Source organism: Suncus etruscus, chromosome 3 (assembly GCF_024139225.1).
Source record: "Suncus etruscus isolate mSunEtr1 chromosome 3, mSunEtr1.pri.cur, whole genome shotgun sequence".
In the NCBI taxonomy this organism is placed as follows: domain Eukaryota; kingdom Metazoa; phylum Chordata; class Mammalia; order Eulipotyphla; family Soricidae; genus Suncus; species Suncus etruscus.
Genome location: NC_064850.1, coordinates 136,493,806 through 136,515,364, shown reverse-complemented (window position 1 = coordinate 136,515,364; position 21,559 = coordinate 136,493,806). Strand labels below are relative to the sequence as shown.

At 37.4% G+C, this 21,559-nt stretch overlaps 1 protein-coding gene across 2 annotated transcripts in view; it reads left to right on the top strand.

The window, feature by feature from the left end:
* Positions 1–21,559, top strand: part of PIEZO2 (piezo type mechanosensitive ion channel component 2) — a 441,513-nt gene that overhangs the window by 342,248 nt on the left and 77,706 nt on the right. Inside the window, exons 19-29 of one of the 2 annotated variants that reach the window (XM_049769936.1) lie at positions 1,411–1,443; positions 1,794–1,999; positions 8,517–8,677; positions 10,408–10,584; positions 10,837–10,962; positions 11,871–12,071; positions 12,736–12,940; positions 13,059–13,160; positions 14,264–14,429; positions 17,682–17,925; positions 20,851–20,947. In XM_049769936.1, the coding sequence (XP_049625893.1) occupies positions 1,411–1,443; positions 1,794–1,999; positions 8,517–8,677; positions 10,408–10,584; positions 10,837–10,962; positions 11,871–12,071; positions 12,736–12,940; positions 13,059–13,160; positions 14,264–14,429; positions 17,682–17,925; positions 20,851–20,947 (1,718 nt within the window). The remainder of the gene's footprint in view (positions 1–1,410; positions 1,444–1,793; positions 2,000–8,516; positions 8,678–10,407; positions 10,585–10,836; positions 10,963–11,870; positions 12,072–12,735; positions 12,941–13,058; positions 13,161–14,263; positions 14,430–17,681; positions 17,926–20,850; positions 20,948–21,559) is intronic. The other variant, XM_049769937.1, reaches the window with a different exon arrangement.

The window sequence follows — 21,559 nt, the reverse complement described above, 5'->3', positions numbered from 1 at the left end:
GCACCTCTCTGCTTGATGAAACTGTGTTATTGTGCCATCAGAGCAGAAACAGTCTCATCTCTGTATTTCACTACACAATTAGCACTGATAGCTGTAATTGCATCAGTATCACATCTTGGTAATGTCAGTGCAGACCTTGGAAATGCATTCTGAGATTATCCTTTCTCTGCATTAAAAGCTAACAAATCTCATGTTGAGGTAGATCCTGTTCTCTAGCATTGCTGATAACAATGCATAGGAAAATATTTCTAATTGTGTAGAACCTGTTTGCTCCTATGTTTAATATGATTTATTAGGTGGAGTGCTACCAAAATAGGAACAGCAAATACAAACCTGAGATATGAAATGTAGTACTTATTTAAGATACAGTAGTATAGTTTCAGGAGTGATAAACTTTTCCTATAATGAAAGCTAATGAATTGATAAGCTTAAGAAAATAAAGAAGTAGTATGCCAGCATATTTCACTTCATCAAAGTTGAGAAGGAAGAACAGGTTGTGTTCTTTAAAGTAACTACTTTTCTTGGGCATTTTATGGCTTACCTAGTTAGCAATATGTTATAAGGACTGACTTTGAGTTATCACGAGAGTCTAAGGGCAGCGTTGATATATTACAAACATTGTAACAAATTGCAAGTTATTTTGAATTTTTGATAAAATAAAACCAACAAGTTGCATGCTGGTTTAAATTATTACTACAAGTGAAGTCGACTTAAAATATTCACTAGATCTTTTGCTAAGATGCACTTTATGTGTCCATAAGATTCCTTCAAGCATTTTAATGTACTTTTAAATTTTTCAGGAGAAAAATTATACACTCTATTGTGCACTATAAAATAAACTGTGATGCCCTGGTTGCTACCTAACTCGATGTAACTTTTCTGAGTCCTCCACTCGAACTCAGTCTGTCTCTTTCTACTGTTGGTTCAGTGGCATCCTCCACTATCAAATGAGGTCACCTTTTTAGAAAGCAGTTAGTTTCCCCTTTATAGACTTTAGATGATAACATAATAGGATGAAGCTATCCAAAGACTGATTGATGAAAATACATGTCATTTATGAATTAAAGAGAAATGCTATCTTAAATATGAATGACTTGGTTCGTATGAGATGGTTTGCTATGTTACTCACAAAGCATGACATGATTGGCCTCAGCAATATTATCTGTTCTCTACCTTACAATCTGCAGTCCTGTCCACTCTCAAAGCCATTGCCAAGCATAGGTCCCCAGCCAAAGCACGCTGTTGATACCCTCCTGGAATGCATTGGGCATTAGGATTTACTGCACCCGGCATACAGGAATGCAATAGTTTTGATGATATGTAGCATGATGTGTGATCTCTGACATTCCTTATAATTCTTCTGTTCTCATCTCCTTTCTTTTTCCTTTCTATTCCAATTACTTTGAGCAGCATCAAGAAAAAATTACCAATCCACCAAAATGAGTAAGTCCCCCTATGAAGCCATGAAATGCTTGCTTTACATGGTGCCATTTCATGCTTCTACATCCTAAACTCTGACCATTTTCTCCTCCTGGAAAAATGTCAAGTTTAGGTGTTGATAGCTGTCATTACTGACTAATCATTAGATCTGAATCAGAAAAACTAACAAAATCTGAGTGTACACTTTGTTTATAAAAAGAACTTAAAAAAATGTGACCGGAAACTAATACCCCACATTGTCAGGTCTCTGCACATGCACCAAATTTCATTTTCATGACCCTCATTTAACTGTCTTTCACTCAATCTCTCCTGGCACACTTTCCTCTGCTGACTCAGCTGCTCTCTTCCTACAGACTGGCCCACCCTGAAGGGAGCCTCCCAGACCTTGCCATGTTGAACTACACGGCCAGCATGGAAAAGCTGGAGATGAAGAAACTGGCTGAACCTGGGGAGGAGAAACTAGAGTGTTTTTCTGAAAAAGAGGAGAAGGGAGATCTTGATAAATACAGTGATGAAGATGAAGAAGAAGAGATCGAAGAGGAAGAGGAAGAAACATCAGGTATTTCTTCCGATTAGTAGCTGCTCAGAATATGCTCCATGACCAAATGTATGGTTTGCTCTAAGGAAATAGGTGTTTGATCCAACTAATAAAAGAAAAAATTGGGTACTGATTTTTGAGGGATTGCCATAATTATAACGTTTTGTACTAATTATTTCCTTTAAACTCTGACTTACAAGAAGAGAGTAGGAACTAAGTATTCACTTAGTAAATATGATTATATCTATTATATATTGTTTTATTTCTGTGATATATGATTATATCACTTATAGCTATGATTGTGAATCCAACAAAAACATACAGGGATTGCCTCTCACTCTTCCTTAGCCAGGACATTTTAAACCATATGCAGAAACAGACAAAACTGTAGAATTACTAATCTAGATGTGACATATTCAAATGAACCTTCATGCACACCATCCTGAGAGGTTTTTTTCAGAAGCAGGATCCTTTAGAATATGTTTACAGTTCTTTCCTAATGCATCATGATATGGGAAGTGGATGTAGTAAATGAGCAATCAGATAATTATTGTTTCAAATTAATTACTATAACAGATCCTGTAGTCATAATTTTATATCCTTCTCTGTTTTTTTCATTTTATTTTACTGAAATCACTGTGATTTACAAAGTCATTCATTGTTGGATTTCAGACATACAATGAATCAGCCAATCCCACCACAGTGTCGACCTCCCTCCACCAATGTTTCCAGAGTACATCCTTAACCAACACCGTTTGCTCCCTAGGCTGCCAGTAGAAAAGGCCCATTTTAACTTTAGTTTATTATATTTGTGTTTCTTGATTCTTTTGTTGTTTACTCTGACTTGGATATTTAATTCTATCTTTTTTTATTTCCCCCAATGCACCTGAGACTACTTGACCCTTGGCCCAAATCCTTTCTTTAATTTTCCATCCCTTATTAATTTTATATAAAAATTCAGATATGTGAGGTAAAACAAAGTAATTCATGTCCTAAGATTCTATTAAAAAAGGCAGGCAACCCTATCAAAAATATTTTTTAAATGGTGGCAGGATTTTTTTTTGCATAGTTGCAGCAAAAATTGGGGAAAATAGAAAGGAAAAAACCTTTGGCCTAAAAACAGGATGTCTATAGCGATGAAGCATTTTGTTATAAGAATAACTACAGGCTCTGGGCATACTAAGGTATCCAACTCCAAATTCTTTCTTCATGATTCCAGAAAAAATTCTCTTTAATCATGGTTGTCACAGTCACACTTCTGTAATTAGATATCTTGGTTTTTGCACCCATCCAATGTTGAAGTCAGGGTGTTGTGAGCATCTTCTGGTTTCATCTTACGATTAGGTGCCAAAACAGGAAAACCTCACTGAAAAACAAGTTGTTGCTGTTTCCAAGTCATCAGGTTGTCATCTGAATCCGCCCTGGAATAACTCAAAGCCAGGGCAGCATTAGAACCTTCCCCAGTAGAAATTCAATTACTGGAGCTAGTGCAGTAAACCGTGCTGGTTCCAAAGATGAGAACCAATTTTGGAGGGTAAATGTCTGATATCCAATCCACTAAAGCCTAAGTCAAGTCACTATGCAAATGTTTAGGGTGAATTCTTATTAGATAAGAACTTTCTATACATAATATTTCTTCATTTTAATGTGTCTATGCGAAAAGGAACAATGCCACATGATACTACTGGTGCATATGGGGGGTAAAAATAATAAACCAAAATATCCCTATTATCTGGATCTAACATGAATTCAGAACCCAAGAGCAACTTACCTACTAGAATTTTCTTTTTTTTTTCTTTTTCTTTCTTTACCTACTAGAATTTTCTACTAAACAAATCCGAACAGTGGGGGGGAAACTACATCTACATAAGGAAATACACAATAAGAATTAAACCTATTAAGGAAAGACACCTAAAGAAATATATAAGGAAATATATATACATATCCCCTTTAAGTCTTTTGAAATAGTCTGGGGGGGTGTTTAAAATCCAGAGCATAGCTTCAGCCTGTGACATCATTATATGCAGTCTGAAAAATAGCTCATAGCAATCTCAGATCAGAAAATATCCTTGAGCTGAGGTTCTCTCAAAAGCTGTATCTGGTAGCAAGCAGTAGTCCACAGTGAAGGGAGGTTGGGATAAAATGGGCCAATAAGAGAAAATCAGTAACAGTGGTGGCAGCAGCTTCTTTCTGGGAAGAGGCCAGATGGACTGGAGGCTATCCTTTCATTTTGGGAGCTGGTTGGCAAAAGGTTGGGGTAGGTGAACTTTTCAGTTTCTGAGCAGTTAAGAACTGAGGGTGAAAGAATTAAATAGGGAGAAATAACAGATCTGTGCCCTTTGATAGAAGAGTTTAGTCCAATGATATTTAACATAACTATGGACAGAAAGGGCAGTTGTGCCATTATATTATGTAGAGTTGTTGTGGTGAAAATTGGGTATTTCATTATATCATTGATCTTTATTTTCATCTAGAGTAAGCTTGGTTTTCACAAATATTGTGAGTGTTTTGTCTGAGAATGTTTAACTCTCCCTCCCATGTAAATTGAGTGTTTAGGTGGGTAGTGGACTCTAGGTTGAAAGTTTCTTTCATTTAGTAATATGAGTATGTTGTTCCATTCTTTTCTTACCTTGATTGTTTCTAATGGAAGATCTGGTTTGATTCTCATGTTATTTCCATTAAACTTAAGGTTTTTCTTCTCCCTACTGCTTTAAAGAATCCATCTCTCTGTTTCTTTGCCATTTGGATTACGATATGTCTTGATGTTGTTCTGTTATGATCTATTTTGTTTGGCACTCTTTTTGCCTCTTGGATTTGTAGAGAAGTCTCTTTCCAGAGAGTGGGAAAGTTCTCCTATTATATCCCTCACTACTTGTTCTTCCTTTTCCCCTTTTCCTCCCATTCTGATATTCTATAATTCAGAGAGTATTTCTTTTATTTTCTTTGTTCATTAAGTACCTTACATTTTCTTTTATTATTTTGTCTCTCCTTTATTTTTTGACTCCTTTATCAATGCTGGCATATAATTTGTCTTCTATCTCTCTCTTCTCTTTTTTTTTTTTTTTTGGCTTTTGGGTCACACCCAGCAGTGCTCAGGGGTTATTCCTGGCTCTATGCTCAGAAATAGGCCTTGGCAGGCACAGGGGACCATATGGGATGCAGGGATTCGAACCACCGACCTTCTGCATGAAAGGCAAATGTCTTACCCCCAAGCTATCTCTCCGGCCCCTTCTATCGCCCTTCTATGCAATTCTTCACCTGTGTAATTCTGCTAATATGGCTTACTAGCATGTTTTTTTAGTTCCTTCAGTTCTATTTGTGGATTTTGTAATCTTCTGAAAGAGTTTTCTGTAAGTTGGTCAAATTGTTCATCTAAAATAGCTTAATATTTCAGGATAATGACTCTTTACTTTTTTTGCTAAAACATTAAGTATTGATTTTAGTTCTTCATCCATAAGGCTCAGGCATTTTGGTGGTCTTGAAAATTTTCAAGGATTTTTTTCCATATCTCCAACTGCAGGTATTTTTCTTAGTTTCTGCATTTGTTCTTTGTATGTGATGGGTTAAAATGCTGAAGTTTTGGGGTGTTTAAAAAAGTGATCTATTGGTGTCAAAGTGGTAGCACAGCAGTAGGGCATTTGCCTTGCACGTGGCTCCCCAGGATGGATGAGGACCTAAAATCAACACTTAAAGAAAATGGATCTAGGTTTGATCCCTGGCATCCCTATAGTCCCCCGAATCAGGAGTAATTTCTGAGCACATAGCCAGGAGTAAGCCCTGAGCATCACCAGGTATGGCCCCCCCAAAAAAAATTTTTTTTAATTTTTATAAAAGTGATCTATTGAACTGATTCTATAAAAGGTGGCTAGAGGAATATCTGCTTTAGAGGTTATTTGCCTAAAAAATATTATCTAAATATGTTAAAGAAAAATATTGCAAATTAATTCCTTGGTTTGTTCAACTGAGTTTTGAGCTGTATATTTTCTTTTGTTTTAACTTGATTGATTGGTTTTTGGGCCACACCCGGCGACACTCAGGGGTTACTCCTGGATCTGCCATCAAATTTTGCCCCTGACAGGCTGGGGGCCATATGGGATGCCAGTAATTAACCTGAGTCCCTCCCGGGTTAGCCACATGCAAGGCAAACAGCCTACTGCTGTGCTACCTCTCCAGCCCTCTGAGCTGTATATTTTCTGAGAGAAGGAAGTTCTAGGTTCAATCTATCTGTAAATATATGATATAAATAGAAATATCTTCACACAGATGCTAGCATGTCGGCACAGTTTGGGAAGAGGCGAGTTGCTGGGAGAAACCAAATGGTCCCTCACTCTGCACATGCATGGACCTGAGATGGAGCACAGAACGGCAGGGGGATCAGCGCCAGCAGCAGTATGTGAAAACAGGCTGGGAGAAAACACTGAGGCAGCACCAGCCATGTTTGTTGGGAATGTCTAGAGGGTGCCTCTTTCAGCACACACACAGACTTGAGATGGGGTATAGAACAGCAGTGAGAACAGGGTGGGTCTGCATGCATAAAAATATAGGTAGGTAATTAGAGGTATACTAACATCCTCTCAAAACTCTGACCCAAAGCTTGGGATAGATTCATTTTTATGTTCTCCCCATCAAGCCAGTCAATGATAAAATCATATGTATGTATGTGTGTATATATATATATATATACGCACACACATATATGTATACGTTGGGTCACACCCAACAGCCCTCAGGGGTTACTCGTGACTCTGTGCTCAGAAATCACTCCTGGCAGGCTTAGGGGACCATATGGAATGCATATGCATACAGTTTTTCCCTTACTTCCTTAGATACTTCTTTCCTATCTTTCTTCCTAGACTTGAAATGGCATTTTAATAGGGCATGATGTGAATTGAATGGCTTTAGTGACAGAACACATACTATGAAAAGATGGAGCAATTAGACTATTTTGCCATTTCCAAGAAGTCTGTGGGGAGCTAGGCAGCCTGTGAGGCTTGTTTTGCTGCTGACATTGTAAAATGTGCTTATCTTGATGGTACTTTGCACTTCACAGTTACATAAAATAAAAAGGATAGTTTCAGATCCCTGTAATGTCCATTGTTCCCAAAACCTAGTTTCTCTTGTCACTCATCTCAAAGGGGTCCAGAAGAGGCCCAGGAATGTATTCTACATATCCAAACCATATGCATTTCTCAGGATAAGAGAGAACCAAACTCTGTGGAACCATGTGTGCAGGACTTGGATATCCTTAGTACAGGTGGAAGATTCCTCTAATAAATCCCACCAGAATTTTTACTGTACTTTCCTGTCCACAACTGCCAGCCCACCTTGTATAGTATGCTCAAAGTGCCAGATCAATTATCAGATATGGCATTTGCCTTGCATGTGGTCAACCTGGCTTCCCAGCACCTAAATAGTTCCCTGCTCTGCCCTGGCACCACTGAATGTGGCCCAAATCAAATAAATGCAAATAATAGTGCCACTCTTACCAAAATATTTAAATTGATCATCATCTGACCCTCTCTGTAAAAAAAAAGTGTTTTTTGCCATAACTAAAACCAAAAATTTCATAAGTATGTATGATATTACAGCCATCCTAGCCTTAGAAGAAGCTCATAGGGAGTTAGGTTTCCTTGATTCTCTGGCTGGTAAGTTTTTATCTACCTATATGGTGACATGCTCATTCACCACAACGGTCCTATCAGGATTTCTTTCAAATAAATCAGGACACACTTTCTAGACACAATAGTCCACATATACAAAATATTACTTCATAGCACAGTTTGAAAGAATAAAATTATCAACCCAATAAATATATGTGCATAATTGGAATGAGTCCAGCTGCATTTTGAGTGGAATTTAGGTCCCCTCTGATGCTGCAGATTTATGATGCTAAGTAAGGAGGAGAGGCTGACTCTTGCCCTTGGCAGCAATGCTGTCTGGCTTGCTCCTGGTCAGCAATGTTTGCTCAGTCAATCCTCCCCTTCAGCTCCTAAAAGAAACTGGCATGTATTAAAGTACTTATGGACTAGGGAAAGTTGTTTCAAGGGACCTCTGTTACTTAATACTATTTCTAGGAAATTGGATGATAATAGTAGCTCAATCCAAAAAAACAAATAAACCAAAAGGTCCTTGGACTCATTTAAATGAACTGTGGATAAATGTAACCTCAGAGTTTCAGTAAAAAAATGTCAGAATCACCCTATGACTTGGTATTATTTGTTTGTTTGTTTGTTTTTGATCCGCATCTGGCAGTTCTCAGGGGTTACTCCTGAGTCTGTTCTCAGAAATTACACCTGGCAGGCTCCAGGGACCATATGGGATGATGCAAGAGATAAACCCAGGTCAACCATGTGCAAGGCAAGTGCCTTAACCACTGACCCCCTGACCTGGTATTCTTGAAACAACTTTCCTTCAGGTTTTATACTTAGACTTCACTGACTACTACTCTTTTGCAGCATCATGTTTAAATCATAAATTACATGGTAGGTTTACAACATTAAACTTTTTAATACTCTTGATTAAATTTACTATTTTGCAGATTTAAGGAACAAATGGCACTTGGTGATCGACCGCCTCACTGTGCTCTTCTTAAAATTCCTGGAGTGCTTTCACAAGTTACAGGTATTCGTGTGGTGGATTTTGGAACTGCACATCATCAAAATCGTCTCATCATACATTATCTGGGTTACAGTGAAAGAGGCAAGTGAATGTGTGTTGCATCAACAGAACAAATGAAATCAGAGTGTCATTGTTCTAGTCTTATTTCAGTGGCCCATTATTGTCATAGATTTGAATGTGATCATGACTTCAGTAGAGCATCAATGCTCAAAAATAGACACTTAAACTGTATCACACTGAAAATCAAAGTATATTTGCCTTGAGGTGAAGGAAAGACCACAAAGGCAAACTAAGCTACTGGCTTGGTTCTAAATTGGGTTAGTCATATTCCTGGTGTTGCATTTTTCACCTAGTCTTTTCTGAAGTTGTGTGAGACAAGTACTTCTGTACTGGAGAATCTGTCCCCTGTATTCCCTGAGGAAAAATGGAATATTCAAGTGTATATTATATTACTAAATTTAAGTTCAAGAAGTTAGTAAAAATTTTAATAAAGCTCAGATTGCTTATTATTGGATTTCCTGAAACAAGATATTTAAACATTATGGCTATACATATATACTGGTATCTTCTCTTCTAAGAAGAAGAGAAATATATTTCAGCCAAAAACTGCTTAATCTACTATTTGGACATTAGGTTTATTCAAGAGATTATTTTCCTGTATTTTTTATTTTTCTCAACTACTTTGAGTTGATGATTCACATAGTCTTTGCTCTATAAAAGTAAGTCTGTGAACCATTGCCTATATTTTTTATAACAACTAATCATTCCAAATTTACACATAGGGTACTATAACCTTTAAATGTCTGCAGAGGTAGTATAGGTATGGTAATTGCCTTGCATGCAACCTACTTTGGATCCCCAGCATTCCATATGGTATCCTGAGCACTGCCAGGAGTGATTCTAGAGTGCAGAGATAAGTCACACTGAGCACCATTTGGTATGGTTCAAAAACAAAAAATTTAATTAAGTTAAATTTAATGTTTCAGAATATTAGTAATTAGAGTTATACTATAATCCTCTCAAAGCTCTGACCCAAAGCCTGGGATAGATTCATTTCTATGTTTTCCCCACCAAGCTAGTCAATGATAAAATCCAATATATATCTATATATAGATACAGATATATATATATATATACATACATATATTTGGTCACAACCAACAGCGCTCAGAAGTCACTCCTGTCTCTGTGCTCAGAAATCACTCCTGGCAGGCTTGGGAGACCATATGGGATGCCGGGATTTGAACCACCTTACATCTTAGATTGGCTGTGTGCAAGGCAAATACCCTACTGCTGTGTATCTCTTCATGTTTCATAGCATGGTTGACAAAGAATCTTATCAAATGATAATTCACTTAACTTCAGATTCACTTAACTACTAAATTTACTACTTTAAGTCCAGAGTTTTTGATTGTCTGTTTTGCCTGTTTTTACGATGAGATCCCTTATCTAGACAGCACTTGTCACCTTTCTTGCCTTGGAAAGTTGTATGTTTTCTTCAAGACTCAGTTCATATATCACATCTCCCAGAAAATGGTTCTGAATTCCCATATTGGTCCAAGGACCCCATCAAAGGAACCTATTCATTAACATTTATAGTTTAAACCTTTTGAACATTATCTAGTTATATATCTGTCTGTCATACAAGACAGGTAATTCTCTAGGGCAAGACTAGGGCAATGTCTTGCATATAACAGGGACTAATTCTTTGCTGACCTGAGCTTAATTTAATATCAATTGTACAGTCATATGTTATGGATATCATGCCACATTATGTATTTTTGTCCACATTTCTACTTTCATGTTTTCAGGTGTCTCTGTTCAACTACGTGTTTTTAATTTCTTGGGCATTTGCTCTGCCATATGCCAAACTTCGTCATCTGGCTTCAAGTGTCTGCACTGTCTGGACATGTGTGATCATTGTCTGCAAAATGTTATACCAACTTCAAACCATTAATCCTGAGAACTTTTCGGTTACCTGTTCCTTGGTGAGCCTCAGATTTGGGGGTATTTTCTTGACCAGCTTGTAAGAAGCAACATGGATACTAGGGGGTCTAATTACCTAACACATTCTGCCTTACTTAGTTGCCTTAACCAGAGTGGCTTTGTTCTAACCTGGTTTGGGATACAGTCTCTTCAGGACATAAGGTTTCCCTGCTCTTCCTCCCTTTGCTCAAGCTATAATCATTTGAACTCTCCTTACCAACAGGTAAATTTTTATTCCCTTTTTTTTCTTTCAGCCAAATGAAAATCAAACAAATATACCCTTAAAGCAGCTGAACATGTCTCTACTCTACAGTGCTCCTATTGATCCAACAGAGTGGGTTGGCTTGAGGAAGTCTTCTCCTTTGCTAGTCTACCTAAGGGTAAAGCTTTATTATGCTTAGTGTTTCTGCATGGTTATTATCTGGAATCTTTTCCTTTGAGACTCCTAAACTATTTTTAAGAGTAACCTCATATTGGGGCCAGAAGGATAGCCTGGAGATAAGGCATTTGCCTTGCATGCAGAAGGTCGGTGGTTCAAATTCTGGCATCCCATAGGGTCCCCCGAGCCTGCCAGGAGCGACTTCTGAGCATAGAGCCAGTAGTAACCCTGAGCGCTGCCAGGTGTGACCCAAAAACCAAAAAAAAAAAAAAAACCAAAAAAACAAAAACAAAAACAAAAACCAGAGTAACTTCATGTTATCATATAGCATTTGAAATCATCTTTAAAACAAATGACTAAATATTGTATTGTGCTAAAAAAAAGAGTGGTCTGTGATTCATTGAATAAAGTATATGAAATATATTTATTGAAATATTGTAAAGATTGAGACATGTAGATAATGCAGATATTAAGAGCTGCTTCAAATGTATAACAAAGAAAGTCAATTTTAAAGCACTATATCTAGTTTTCTTTAACACAAAGAGAACCTGGTAAAATGTATACCAAATGGCCAACAGTTATTACTTATTTATGATAACTAAGAATAGTGATACAAAAAGTTTTACTGTCTATATTCTATTTATTTTCAATCTTAAAGGGTACATACTAGATTTAGAAATAATTTATTTTAAAGAGCATATCTTATAGAAATTATTCTTGCTCACATAAAGAAGACAATTTAAACAAGAAAAATGAATATTAAGTTCCCATGGCTATATTTTATAAAAGTAGGATTTTATCCAGCCTCATCCCAATAAACAGCAAAAAAAAAAAATAAGATGTTTCAATATAGAGAAGAATCTGTTATCAAGCTTTTGGTTTCATACACTATGTTTTCTTGGTTTGTAGAACAATCTCCTAATGCTGGCCATTCTGGCTTTTGAGGTTACAATTTACCGCCATCAGGAATACTATCGAGGACGAAACAACCTCACAGCCCCTGTGTCTAAAACCATCTTTCATGACATCACAAGACTTCATTTAGATGATGGAATTATTAATTGTGCCAAATATTTCATAAATTACTTCTTTTACAAGTTTGGTCTGGAGGTGAGTTTCCTTGTATGATATTGTCATTCAATTTCTGTGAAAATGCTATTGGCTGCTCTTGGTCATTGGGCAAGTGGGACTTCATTACATGTCCCATGACATCTTGCCTCGGATGAGCAGGATTTTCTGCTATGGGATAACTGTCCAATGTGAACCTTTTCTAATACCAGAAGACAAGATCCCTACTCCACAGCAGTGAACTTGGCTCTCTGAGATCTCTGACCTTATAGATGTGTGTATATCATTTGTCACTGCATTTTATTGCTTAAGAATAAAATGTAGTAAATCTTCCTTTTGTGTTGTGAATTTCAAGATTGTAACTTCCAATCAGAATGAACTGTTTTATTATGAAATGCTATAGCAGTGTCTGTGTCTTAAAAGACTGATTTTGGAACAGAGATGTTTCATGAAGAGATCATAGATATAGTTCTCTACACAGGTTGAAATGACTGCCATGAACAGCAATGTTGTCAATCTTTTCCAAGGAAGTAATTTGCACAATATTTCTGTCTTCACTGCAAAGGTCATATCTCAAAGGCAAGGCTTGATGACCATATGCAAATAGGCCTACCCTCAGCAATACAGGTCTTTTTTATGGGCTAAGAGTGACATTACATCCCATCCCTGAAAACACAATATTTTGTCTCTTTTCATCCTTATGTAGACCTGTTTCCTAATGTCAGTTAATGTAATCGGTCAGCGAATGGATTTCTATGCCATGATTCATGCCTGCTGGCTGATTGGTGTCTTGTATCGACGCAGAAGAAAAGCCATTGCAGAGGTCTGGCCCAAGTACTGCTGCTTCCTGGCATGCATAATCACCTTCCAGTATTTTGTCTGTATAGGTATCCCGCCTGCCCCTTGCAAAGGTGAGTGTTTCCTTTCCTCAAAGCCAGCTGCTCTAAAAGTGCACCTGACAGAGTGGACAGTGGGAAGTTTATCCAAGAAGTATATTGATTTTGCACTTCACCACTTTTCTCTTTGTAGATTACCCATGGAGATTCAAGAATGCCAACTTCAATGACAACATCATAAAGTGGTTGTACTTCCCAGACTTCATTGTACGGCCTAACCCCGTTTTTCTCGTTTGTAAGTGTTGTGGTCACAGAGAATTATGCTTGCTTTTATATCTTCTAATCCATCTTCATGCCTTATGCATCACTACCTTTGCTTCTTCCTTTGCACTTTAGAATCATATAAAGGCTTGCCTTGATGCATTAATATCGCAAAGTCATTAGTGTGCTCTACTTGCCTGGTTGTGTTTGCAAAAGTAATCTAAAACACATTAGAAAGAGCTCACAATTTCACTTCTGAACACTCCTGCCTGTCCCCCACCTCCTTACTTCCCCAGAAATATCTGACTTCTAGAAGTAAGGCCAGAAATTAGAGCTTTGCATTTTGTAAATACCTTGCTTCTGGCCACTTCCACAGACAAACTGAATCAAAAGCTAGGAAGATGCTGGCCATCCTTCATTAGGAGACAATGCAGGCTGATGTTTCAAAGTTTAGAGAGCTCAACTCATAACAGGTAGTGCTGGATACCATAAAAAAAAAAGAAACAAAAAGAATCAACTGCTTAACACAATTTGGTTTCACTGAAAGAACACAACAAAGCATCTTAGTAATGGAGGTCAGCCTGACTCTTCTAAGAGTCTGTCCATGAAGCTGTTCCAATCTGGCTGCTTTCTCTTCTCTCTGATACCATAAATTAGTATATCTTCTATTCCTTTAAAATATCTTCATGGTTATTTATGCTCTAGGAGAATTATCCTGTTCTAAGTGCACAGTGGTCTGAGGATGATAAAGGGAAACTTAAGTTCATATATCTGTCATTTGTTAATAATCAGAGATGACAAAATGTCCAAAGGCCTGCTTGAAATACAAATAAGCACACTCATCTCAGTCATAAATATAGTTGGTATGACCTATATCCACATGCAGATAAAACCCAGTGACTCTCTCTTGTGCATACCTTCTAGAATGTTAGTTCATTTTATCTATCCACCATAGTGGGTAAAAATAGGGGCAGGCCACAACAGTGTGATCCAAGAAGAAGATCCAAGAATAGCATGAACTTGGATAAATGACTCCCTTAGAAGTTGGGGAATAACTTATATGCAGGGACTGTTGCTTACGTTGTGTGGACCTGAAGAGCAGAAGGTGGTGTAATCATCTTATCTTTGTCTTGCCAGATGACTTCATGTTGCTTCTCTGTGCCTCCTTGCAAAGGCAGATTTTTGAGGATGAAAATAAGGCTGCAGTGCGAATCATGGCAGGGGACAATGTTGAAATTTGCATGAACCTTGATGCAGCTTCCTTCAGCCAACATAATCCTGTGCCAGATTTCATTCACTGCAGGTATGGCAGCCGCATAAGCATTGTAGGCACTTTGGTGTGTGCATTTCCGCTAGAGAATAGGTTTCTACCAATTGCCAAAACTGAGGTGACTATAAGATCAAATGAATATGGGTCAGGAAGGAGCTCATAGTTAGGAGAGGGACTTTTCTGTTTTCTCACATTTTATACCTTTGTATATTTGTACATTTTTGTACATATATCGTACAGGTTTATTTTACATTTACTGTGCATATATTGTACATTTTATATCTTTTTTTTTTTTTGGTTTTTGGGCCACACCCGGCAGTGCTCAGGGGTTACTCCTGGCTGTCTGCTCAGAAATAGCTCCTGGCTGGCACGGGGGACCATATGGGACACCGGGATTTGAACCAACCACCTTTGGTCCTGGATCAGCTGTTTGCAAGGCAAACACCGCTGTGCTATCTCTCCGGGCCCAGTATATCTTTGTAATTTGTTTCCATTTCCTTCATTTTCATACAGACATAAATGTATACTCATAATTCTTTCTAGATTCCCAGAGATTTCTCATCTTTATATGTCTGTATCCCTGTTCATATACTTGTCCCTCCTCCTCATTCCTATGCCCACCTCTTCTTCCTTCACTTCCCTGTCCTGATCCCTGTTGCTTCACCGCATCCTTTATCAAGCTCTTCATTTCTGTTTCTCATTCCCTATCCTCCTCCTCATCCCCTTTTGGGTTTGAAAGCCCTCATAGTTGTCTGATGCCGTTTATGGATTGTGTGCTCCCATTCAGCTCCCAGACAGAATTTTCATCTTTTAAAGCCATAAGGACTCTACTCAGCCTCTGGCAGTAGGAGTCTGTTGAATTGGTAATGGTTTGTTTGTACCTTCTTTACTTGCTTTTCGACTTTGGACTAATTATTTAACCTTTCAAAAGCCAGCCTCTACCCTTTAATATAGTTGTGGAGGTCCAGTATGAATTTTAAGTAGCATACTTGTCTTTGAAAATCCTATTATTAAATAAGTTTAAATGATCCATTCAGTTTCCAATCAGTGGAGCATTGTATCTACATGATGCAGAATGCTGAACCACTTCCTATCTAGAATTGTTCATTTAAGAGTTTCCTATCACCTTTAACTAAGGTCATATCCATTTCCAAGTTAAGTTTGGTTTTGTCTACACTCCCCACACTTACAGTATTTGGCCCAAAGTGCCTGTTATATGAATAGTTAGCAGATATTGGTACTTACTATATACTAGAACCTCCAAGTAATTTGCATAAATGTAGTCATCTTATTTTAATGTGCTTATTATCAATAACTGCAAAAACAATAAGTTATAATATTACAATTCTCATTTATAAGAACAACTGAGCAAGGATTTAAACCTAATCAACCACACAAGCAATACTGAATGCTTATGCTCTTTAGTGCCTCTTGGCAGCATAAAAATCTCATGATGCAGGGCCAGAGAGATAGCACATTATGTAAAAAAATTTGCCTCGTATACATGCAATCTAGGTTTAACCTTAATATTATATTTGGTATGCCAGGCCCTGTCAGGAATAATCTCTAAAATCAGGGCCAGAAATAAGTTTTGAACAGGGCCGAGCATGACACAATGAATAAATAGATTGGTAGGTAGGTAGGTAGATAGATAGATAAATAAAATAATTATTTTTATTTAAAAATTAGGCTCTCATTATGCTCTGAAAAAACAATAATCAAATTTGCTTTAAAATAATCCAAGATGTTGATTTGAAGGCTCTTTTTTTATACAAAGTATGATACCAAACAGTAATATAAGGATAATAAGACTTCCATTTTTTACCTTTTCAACTTCTACAAAATGACAAGCCATTCAAGAAATGCCTTACCTGATTGGGGCTAAAGAGACTGTACAGAAAATAAGGTGTTTACCTTGCACACAGATCTGGGTTTTATCTCTTGCACACTTATTGGTCCTGCTTCCCAGTCCCACCAGAAGTGACCTCTGAGCAGAGATCCCAGAGTAAGCCTTAGCAGCACTCAGAGAGAAACAAAGTAAAATCTCCCAAAGAAACTCTAAATGTGAATGGGATGTGACTTCTAGATACAGATTCTGTCAGGTATCAGTGACCCATGGGAGACTCCCAGAAGTCATTCTGATGCATGATGAAAGAGACCTGAAAGCTGTTTCACCTTCGAGCAGTGTGAAAGAATGGCTCCTCAAAAAGAAATCTTTACTGCTGGGGTCGTGCAAGGCAAGATATTGGACAGACTATAAGACCCAGTGACAGCTATGACCAAATAACTTTTCATCTGCAGTGAGACATTTTGACCACCAGTAAAATCTCTGAAACATCTTTTTTTTTTGGGGGGTGGGGTGGAGGGGAGCACACCCGGTGATGCTCAGGATTTGCTCCTGGCTGTGTGCTCAGAAATCGCTCCTGGCTTGGAGGCCATATGGGTCCGAGGTTAGTGTGTGAAAGGCAAATGCCTTACTGCTTGCACCACCACTCCAGCTCCATCTATAGTTGTTCTTATTAAGTTGTACTCTACTGAAGAGATTCTTTTTCTAACAATTCTTGTATACCTGTAGCTTAGAATTGTTTTTGTTATGCAATCATTCATGTAAAAAAAGTAAAAAAGTAAAAAGAGACTGAAATATTCAAACAGAAGCCAGAAAATGTTGCTCATGATGGTAAACTTTACCCAGTGTTTTCACAGTTTACCTACTCATCCATTTCTAAGGAGATTATGATTTCCTTTGACCAATGTTAAATTAAAGATAAGTTGAGAGCTCAAAGAATAATTTGAAAAGTGTTTCAGGGGAGCTAGGGAGATAGTATAGCAAAAAAATGTGCTTGGAGCTGGAGAGAGAGCATGGAGGTAGGGCATTTGCCTTGCATGCAGAAGGTCGGTGGTTCGAATCCCGGCATCCCAAATGGTCCCCTGAGCCTGCCAGGAGCGAATTCTGAGCATAGAGCCAGAAGTAACCCCTGAGCACTGCCAGGTGTGACCCCAAAAACAAAACAAAACAAGGAAAAATGCTTGCTTAGCATGCAGCTACCATGAGTTTGATCCTGAGCACTACATATGGTCCTTGAACACTGCCAAGGGGATATCTGAATGCAGACTCGGGAATAAGCCCTGATTACTGTTGGAATGACCCCAAAACAAACAAAAAAAAGATCTTTCATATAGAGGCAAAGTATACAATAAAAATTTTCCCTTAATGAAGTAGAATTTCCCAACTTAATTGTTTCCCTTTGTAGTTGTGGTTTTTGATGATTTGGTGTTGTTTTCCAGGTCTTACTTAGACATGTCCAAAGTGATCATCTTTAGCTACCTCTTTTGGTTTGTCCTCACCATCATCTTCATCACTGGGACAACCAGGATCAGCATCTTTTGCATGGGCTACTTGGTAGCCTGCTTCTACTTCCTGCTCTTTGGGGGTGACTTGCTATTGAAACCCATCAAGAGCATCCTGCGCTACTGGGACTGGCTGATTGCATACAATGTTTTTGTGATCACAATGAAAAACATACTTTCAGTAAGTAGCTCACACTGTGTAACACATTTGTGGTTTTAGTGCAAGAGTAAACAGCCCATTCAGTGGTTATTAAAAGCCCATTGCCTATCATTCTGCTCTTTTAAAAGCCCCAAATAAGAGCTACATATTTAAAATTCAAATGACCACTTAGTTGTGCCATATTAAGCAGAATCTTGTTTGCTCCTTTCTAGTATTTCAAGGTCAGATGACAAGAGGATATGCATTTACAGATACCAATCCTGAAATGTGTTATTAATTAAAGCCTTGTCTCTCCTGAGCAATAATTTGTCATGACTCATACATATTGTCTTCTACAAATTGTCCTTTTTTGAGCTGAATCAGTTATTGAATCTCCTCAAAATCCTTTCCTTATTGGCTAAAGCTAATTCTCTTACCTAGAAAAAAACTACATGAATATAAAATTAAGTGAGCATAATTCTCTATGAAACTGTGTGAAGTGATGAATGAGATCAAATAAGTTATAGATGTACAAAGTTTTATGTACCCATGAGATGTGGGTAGAGGAAAACCAAGGGGCATAAACTTTCTGATAAAAGCCCAATTAAAATAATGGAGGGATAATAAAAGATTCAGACCCCTCTCTCCTTTTCAGAGTTTGCTTGGTGTACTATTAAATTTCCAATCTAGGGTGGGAACTTTTCTCTAGCCTTGCAGATAACTAAAACTGTCCACTAGTAATCCCAAAGTCACATTATTTTTTAAATCACAGAGAAAGCATTTAAATTATTTATTATGTCAGGAAATTAAACCCTTTCTTGAGCTGATGGGGTTAATAAAGAAAGCTCTAACTGGGCCCTACCTTAATCCCTTGCTACTTAAAGGCTATAGCTGATAGTGCATTAGAAGAAGAGTGATATAATGATTTCCTGCTTTCTCCCTTCCTAGCTATTTAAAGTTGAGCTCACCAGGCAATTCAACTATGAAAGCATTTATTATTTTTGGCATGTGTATTGCTGTTTTCAGAGCCTTGGAAAGTCAAGTCTATAGAGTCATAAATTTGAATAATTTATTTAACTATAGTCCATTGAAATGTTAATTTTATAGATGATAGAAATTTATTCATCAATTTTATTTCAACAATACTTCTCTGTATTTAGGGTACTATTGAGAGTTTTTGAAATTATATGAGGTAAGACAACAGAATCACAGTTCATTCTAGAGTCTGTGTGATGGTGAGGGATCTATTGCCAGAGGCCAATCACACATTGCTGAAAATGTATGACAGAAAAAAAACCATTGATTCATGATTTATTCATTCATTATATAAATTTATATTTCACACCTATTCTTTGCTAGGTGTTTTATTTCTTGAATAGCTAGAAATAAATAATATTTGTCTTTGACCCTCAAGGAACTCACATTCTAAAAAGAAAAGATAGGTCTACCTATAATTATAACATGATATATTCTGATGGTTATCACAAAATAATAAAGCAAACAAAACAGAATGCTTAATACCTTTCTTTGATAATTTGAGGGCATATTTTCTTATATCATTACCAGTTAAACCCAGAAAAGACTTGGAAAATATACCCACGAAGTCTAATAAGACAGGATATTCATCACCTAGAATACCTAAGCAAAATCATGACCTTGTATAACAAACATTAATTTACAAAGCATTCCTGATAGAAGTTTTTATATTATTGTGATGATTTTAAAGCAAATCTTAACTATAGTTTCTATCCCACAAATTCTCAGGACATATATAACTTTTATATATTATGCAGCTCATAATGACAAATACTTATACATTTCCTCCCTTAAGATGTAGACTTAACTTTAATATCATTGTTTTGAGATAACTGTATGATAACCTATGAAAATAGATTTCTTTACTAAGAAAACTGGTTCCACAAAGGGCTTAAAAAGTGTACTATGACTAGGGGCTGGAACAATGGCGCAAGCAATAGGGTGTTTGCCTTGCACATGCTAATCAAGGATGAGCCATCCTCCAGTGTCCCATATGCTCCCCCAAGTCAGGAGCAATTTCTGAGCACATAACCAGGAGTAACCCCTGAGCATCACAGGGTGTGGCCCAAACATCCCCTCCAAAATGTATACTATGACTAGTCAAAAAACTGTATCATGCACCTTATATTTATGACTATTTAATAGTAAAAAGCATAGATTAAATTTGTCTGATATAAAAAATATCAAAACTCAAAGTTCTTGGATTTGGTGTTCAACTATTTATCATCACGTATAGCTGGTTTCTCTGATAGTCCATCATTTTCATTTTTTTAATTATCTTCATTTAAACACCGTGATTACAAACATGATTGTAGTTGTATGATTACAGTCATGTAAAGAACACCCCCCTTCACCAGGGCAACATTCCCACCACCAATTTCCCGGATCTCCCTCTTCCCCAGCCCCCCACACCTGTACTTGAGACAGGCTTTCTACTTCCCTCATTCATTCACATTGTTATGATAGTTTTCAGTGTAGTCATCTACACTGGGTCACACCCGGCGGTGCTCAGGGGTTATTCCTGGCTGTCTGCTCAGAAATAGCTCCTGGCAGGCACAGGGGACCTTATGGGACACCGGGATTCGAACCAACCACCTTTGGTCCTGGATCAGCTGCTTGCAAGGCAAACGCCGCTGTGCTATCTCTCCAGGCCCCCATCATTTTCACTTTAAAGAGCAGTGGATCCAATAACAGAAAATATTCAGCTAAAGAATCTTCCTTTACTCACTAGGTTTCATTTTCTAACAGCAAATAATAATTTGGAAGCAATAGTGGACACTAACCCACAGTGACTGAAATTTTAGAAACTCTCTACTCATAACCATTTGACAGTAATATTTTGTGAATTCTTGCACATATTAAAATCACAAAACATCAAAATTTTTACTGGTTATAGAGTTTTAAAATATGTCTTTCCTATTTGTTTTTCAGATAGGAGCATGTGGATATATTGAGTACTTGGTTAAAAATAGTTGTTGGTTGATCCAAGCTTTCAGCCTGGCTTGTACTGTCAAAGGCTATAAAATGCGTAAGTATGAACAACAAAGTTGGGAAAAGAATGTCATGACAAGGAAGAACAACAGTATTGTTCTCATTTAAAAGTTGGTCCAAATCATACAAAGAAAGCAGATGAAATTATAAATTTTAGTTCTCTAGAATCAATATGGAATAGAAAAGGCCATGTTGGACATGGATTGCTCATAATTGAATTGCCCCTATTTCAATTATCTTTGGTCATTCCAGAAACACAAAAATCTGGCAAAGCTGAGGATTGGGTCATGAAAAGCCACTACATGATTCTTTAAATTTATAATTAGAAGAGGTCACAAAAGTTTGAGCAAACTGGGTTGATTGCATTAAGTGTCTTGGTCATCAAAATAATTGTACCTTCTAGGTCCTTCTCCCTTCAAGAAACTCAAAAACACATCAAACTCAAGAAAACAGCTAGGAGGAGCAGCAGAATTTCTGGGGTGTTAAACTGACAGGGACAGAGTCAAAGTTTCACACTCTGCCTCTTGCACTAGGCCTCAAACATTACTTAGTCCTCCATGGTGCCTCAATGGGACAACTTGTACTTGATGCTCTTTTTTGCTGTGGCTCTCAACCAAGGTTATTCTCTGCCAAGAATAAAAAAGCAGGG